General features: G+C 39.4%; 2 protein-coding genes across 2 annotated transcripts in view; both read right to left on the bottom strand.

Moving 5' to 3' along the window:
• cfdp1 (craniofacial development protein 1) overlaps positions 1–1,602 on the bottom strand; it is a 21,634-nt gene extending 20,032 nt beyond the window's left edge. The window contains exon 1 of the mRNA XM_037683223.1: positions 1,360–1,602. Coding sequence (XP_037539151.1) covers positions 1,360–1,426 — 67 coding nt within the window. The 5' untranslated portion in view covers positions 1,427–1,602. The remainder of the gene's footprint in view (positions 1–1,359) is intronic.
• bcar1 (BCAR1 scaffold protein, Cas family member) overlaps positions 1–5,268 on the bottom strand; it is a 106,400-nt gene that overhangs the window by 72,592 nt on the left and 28,540 nt on the right. The gene's annotated exons all lie outside the window — the stretch shown is intronic.

Genomic DNA, 5,268 nt, shown 5'->3' with positions numbered 1-5,268 from the left:
GGTATTTAGCTAACCTTTTGGTATTTTAAGCTTCTAGCTACCAATTTGCAACTCTTAGCTAGGACTTTGCTCATCTTAACTTTTAGCTAACATACTGCTCAGTTATATTACAGTTATAGCTAAAATAATGTTATATTAGCTTGAATCTAACCTATTGATACATCAACTTTTAGCTATCCTTAATTAACTTTAGCTTTTCTCTAACACTTTACTGTTTTTAGCTAGTGTTTTTCTACTTAAGCAACTACCATTTTAATACTTTTAGCTAGCTTTTTGATCATGTAGCTATTAGTTCACCTTTGTTACATTTAGCTTTTAGCTAACATTGTATTTTTAAGTGTTATCTTGTGTTTTTCCACTTTTAGCTATTTGTTTCTATTTCTAGCCTTTAGCTAGTGTTTTATTCTTTGTAGCTTTTAGCTTGCTAGCTACCATTTTGCAATGTTTAACTATGACTCTGATACTTTGAACTTTGACCAAACATACTGACATTCTGACTGACAAGAAAATCTGTATGCCTCTTTTATGATTGTCCATTGTTGTTGTTGTTGTTGTTGTTGTTGTTGTTGTTGTCATGACTCTTTGTTTAAATCAGGTCTCTCTTGTAAATGAGTCCCCGAGGCTCAATGGGATTAACCTGTAGACAATTTAAATTTATTTAATATAAACTATTATATTTTGCTTTGTTATGTAATTGTGTGTGTATAAAGTAAGATGTAAACTTATGTATAAAGCTTTTGATTTTATTTATTTATTTTTTAGAAGGGGGGGGGCGCTTGTAAGCCCAACTAGGGTTTTAATGACCTCTCCTAAACATTTTATTAAACTTTTCTTTTGTGTGTGTTGATTCTTTTTGTGCAAACAAATAAACAAAATAAAAGGTTGAATGAATTTTAGCTATAACTTTAGCCGTTTGATACCTTGGTTAGCCTTTTGCTACTTCTATTAACCTACTATGCTACTATGTTTAGCTAGTGTTTTCCTCCTTTAGCTACTATCCCAGCTGTTGCTGAATTTAGATTTGAGCTAGCCCCTAGTTTTTGTTCTTCTTCTTAATTTTAAAGAATTACCTTTTGTTTTGCTACTTTACCTTTTGGACAGTGCTGTCTACTTCAGCTTTTACTTTTTAGGTAGCATGTTGCTACTTCTGGCTGTGCTTCTTAGCTGTTTTCCTTTTCAGCTGGTGTTCTGCTTTTTAGCTAGAACAACTTAGCTTCAGCTTCGTGTTCCCGTTGCAGTTACAGAAGACAACATGCTCTTTCTGCAGGCTCCACACAGTCCTGCTGTCAGCTCGTAGCAGATCTTGGCTGCTTTATATTTATTATTATTTTATATTATACTGTTTATATTAGGCCTCACCTGAAGGGACGTAGTCCTCATCTTCAACCGAGGAATATCCGTCAGAGTCGTAGTCGGAGTAGTTCATTGTGGAGAAATGTTTGAACGCAGACTCGGAGGGATGAGAAGCAACGGCCCCGCGGTGATATCCCCTATCAGCTTTGTTTGTTTGTTTGTTTGAAGGGTTTTACAACTTTAAAAACAAAATCAATGACTCGATGTTCTGCTTTTAATTCAGCTCTTTCCGTGTAATCAACCGCAACAAACTGTAGAAATGACGTCACATCCTGTCCGTTAAATTTCCCGTCCGATCGCAAACGAAGTTTGGATCAGATTAGGCCCTGACGGAATCTTTAAATAGATAAATAAACTATAATGTTACAAAATCAAATGGTGCCAATAAAGTAACGAAGTAGCATTGAAAATATTTTATCAATTGTACTAAAATGGTATAATTTATTTTGTAGCTTTACGGCGTCATCTAGTCACTAGGGAGCTCCCATAGATATAAACACATTGTTGTGTTTATATCTATGGGAGCTCCAGCCAGTGTATCTCTTGTGCTGGTCCCAAGCCCGGGTAAATAGTGAGGGTTGTGTCAGGAAGGGCATCCGATGTAAAACAATTTTGCCAAAACCATAATGCGAGTTCATTAAAGTGAAACCATATAGGATCGGTCGAGGCCCGGGTTGACAACAACCGCCACCAGTGCTGTTGACAAACGCTGCTGGCAGAAATTGAGCTACTGTTAGTCGAAGACCACGAGGAGGGAAATGTGTCTGGAGACAGAAGGAGAAAAGGAAAGTCATGAATGTAGGACTGAGGGTTGCAACTCTAAATGTGGGGACAATGACAGGCAAAGACAGAGAGCTGGCTGACATGATGCTGAGAAGGAAGGTATATACTGTACGTCCAAGAGAACAAGTGGAAGGGCAGTAAGGCTCGCAGCATTGCAGCAGGGTTTAAACTGCTTTACCATGGTGTGGATAGAAAAAGACATGGAGTAGAGGTGGTCCTGAAGGAGGAGTTGGCAAAGAATGTAGTAGAGGTGAAAAGAGTGTCAGATACAGTGATGTTCCTGCGTTAGCTGACCTCCTGCACAGGAGAGATCAGCTTTGTGCTGCAACAAGAACATTTGACTCAGACACAGATTGCAATTTCAACAACTGCTGAATAAATGTACAGCTTCCATCAAAGATGCAAAACATAATTATTTCTTATCTCAGACCACCAAAGATCTAAATGACCCTAAATGATTCTGGAAAACCATCAAATCTCTTTCCAGCAGTTCTCTTTCATCTGACCTGCCATCAAAACTTCTTGTTAACTTTGTTCCTGTGTCAAATGAGCACGAGATCCTGAACTGTTTCAACAGACAATTTGTTGTTGCTTCTAGTTCTTTATTTGACACAGTTACTAATGGAAAATCAGCCACTTCTACTTTAATCCAAACATCTACAAATCAAATCTCTCCTTCAAGTCAATCTTCAGTAAACCACGCCTTTTCATTTTCACCGTTCTCAGTTAGTGAGGTTAACAAATTGTTAAAAGGTCTAGACTAAAAAATCTGCAGGTCCTGATGAACTTCCATCTTAAGGCTGGCCGCTCAAATCATCACAGAAGCGGTGTCCCACATCTAGATTATCATTTAGAGTAGAGCTGTCATTTCTAACCCAAACCTGGAGCCTGGCCCCGCCTGACCCGGACCGGGCCGGACCATAATAATGTGCGGGCTGGGGTTGGTGTTGAGCTTTAGATTGCATCAGACGCACAGCTGATGATCCAATTATTTGCCAACATGGCCTGCCATACCATCACCAGCCACATGTGGCCCTTTGACCGCATGTTGACCGGCCTTGAAAGAGGTACAAAGTTCAGTTAAGCTTCAGATGGACTACTGCCAGAGATCCAATAGCCCAAATGGACGTTCATTCAGCTGCTGCGCTCAGCAGACATGCGCAGCCGACGACCCGAACAGGTGAGATCACAAAATATCCGACATGTCACAGCAGGATGCAGGCAGAAGCAGGGGAAGCATTTAATGCGCTTTGATGGCTCCTCAGCTCCGATCTTCTGCTCCCTTTACTCAGTCGCGTGTCCGCCAACCGTTAATAATAGTCGGTAGTATAAACAGTCAAAGCTTAGGGGGTCGGATTTGGACCTGTATTTACTGTTAATTTGTCGGATTGGGTAGGGTTCGGAAATTATGGCTACGGGCTGGGGCCGGGTCAGGTCGGATTTTTCGGACCCGAGTGCAACTCGACCTTAGAGCACTCGGCCATCTGACATGTATGCTTTCCAGTAAAGTGATGTGTAACTGGCTGTACAAAAAGTTAGTCCTCAGCATCTAAACAGTACGCTTTGAATGATTTTTCATTCTCGTCCCTGTCAGAAATCACTGGAACCCAGTTTGTCACTTTTAGTCATGCGTAAAGAAGATAATAACTCCCGTTGGTGAATGTGTGCTCTTTGGACAGGACCAGTTGGATACCAGATCTTAGAAGTGAACAAACTCATCAACTGATTTGGATGAGAGCAACAGAAAGATGTGAAAATGCCTCTGATTTCTATATTTCCAGAGCACTAGAACAAAATTATGACACCCGCACAGGAGCTCTGCTTATGACATGAAGTATCAGAAATCTTACATTCACCAGATTAGTCTCCCAGGAGGATTTCCAATTGTCCTTCATGTACTCCTAAAGTAGGTTAAAAAGTAGGTTAATAACTATGAAAATGTCTTACAAACAAAAGTTTGGTAAACCACTCACCCTGGTTTAAAGGGGCAATACGGTGCAATAGACAGCAAAGAGATCTGCTCGTACAGAGACGCAGCCATTACACTTTCTTCTTACAAATAACACATAATTACCTTTTCACAGTGTAATGTGTTTAGATGACAGGCCAGCTTCTCCATTGGAAGATGACCTAAATGACGAGTGATTAAGTCTAATTTTCACGTATTATTAAGGAGGTGACAGAATGGTTCTTTCCATTTGATGATGATGCAGTTGTGCAGACAGCTGATTAGCTGTGATCAAATATACAAATCGAGTTAATGTCCTGATGTCTCATTGCTGTGACACCTCACGATTTTTAAACTTAATGTCACTTTTTGTGTAACTTCTTCCTGTTAATATAATACTGAAACTATTATTTCATATTGATGATCTCTCCCAATCAAACATGTAGCTTTTGGTGGTTTTTCTTTAAATTTATTAACAGAAAATATCCAAAAGAAAATGTTTAAACATTCCAACATTAATATGAAAGTTACAGACATCTTGAACTGACCTTGAACACAGCAGCTATCACAAATGCCAATTAGTCAATATCTAGCAGCATCTTTAAAAAATACTCTTATGATGAGACGATAATCTAATCCAGTCATTTCAGACATTTGGTAAGTGCTGTTCATCGAATGAATTGAATGATTGATCAATAACAGATTTATGGTGTCCCTTTCTGCAGTGGCCTGCCTGGTAGTCTGTCAGTTTGTGAATTTTTGAAAGTTTGACTTGACATAACAGGGCTGATAAAAACATGAAAAGGTTGCTTGACGTATCTAACCAGGTGGAGTCGGGTCCTCTGGATGGATTCTTCTTATTGAAACGTTTCATCTTTTATTCAAAATAATTCTCCAGTCTGAGGAGCTGCAACAAACTCAGTCTTTTTTATTCATTCAAACTTTATTTCTACAGGTTAGTCTCAGTCCAAGAGCAGTGTGGTGGTTTAGTGTGTTGCTCAAGGACACTTTGGCAGGGGTTCAAACATTGGAGAGCAATGCCCTTAATACTAAGCTTTGGATGATTCAATTAAGTTTAAATAAATCTGGATTTTTCATAAAACTCTGTTCATGTTTGGTTCTGAGAGGAGTTTTACAGACGAGCCTGGAGGACAGAGGACGAGCCTGAAGGACAGAGGGCGAGC

Source organism: Nematolebias whitei, chromosome 10 (assembly GCF_014905685.2).
Source record: "Nematolebias whitei isolate Nwh7 chromosome 10, NemWhi1, whole genome shotgun sequence".
Lineage (NCBI taxonomy): Eukaryota > Metazoa > Chordata > Actinopteri > Cyprinodontiformes > Rivulidae > Nematolebias > Nematolebias whitei.
This window is presented reverse-complemented; position numbering and strand designations above follow the sequence as displayed.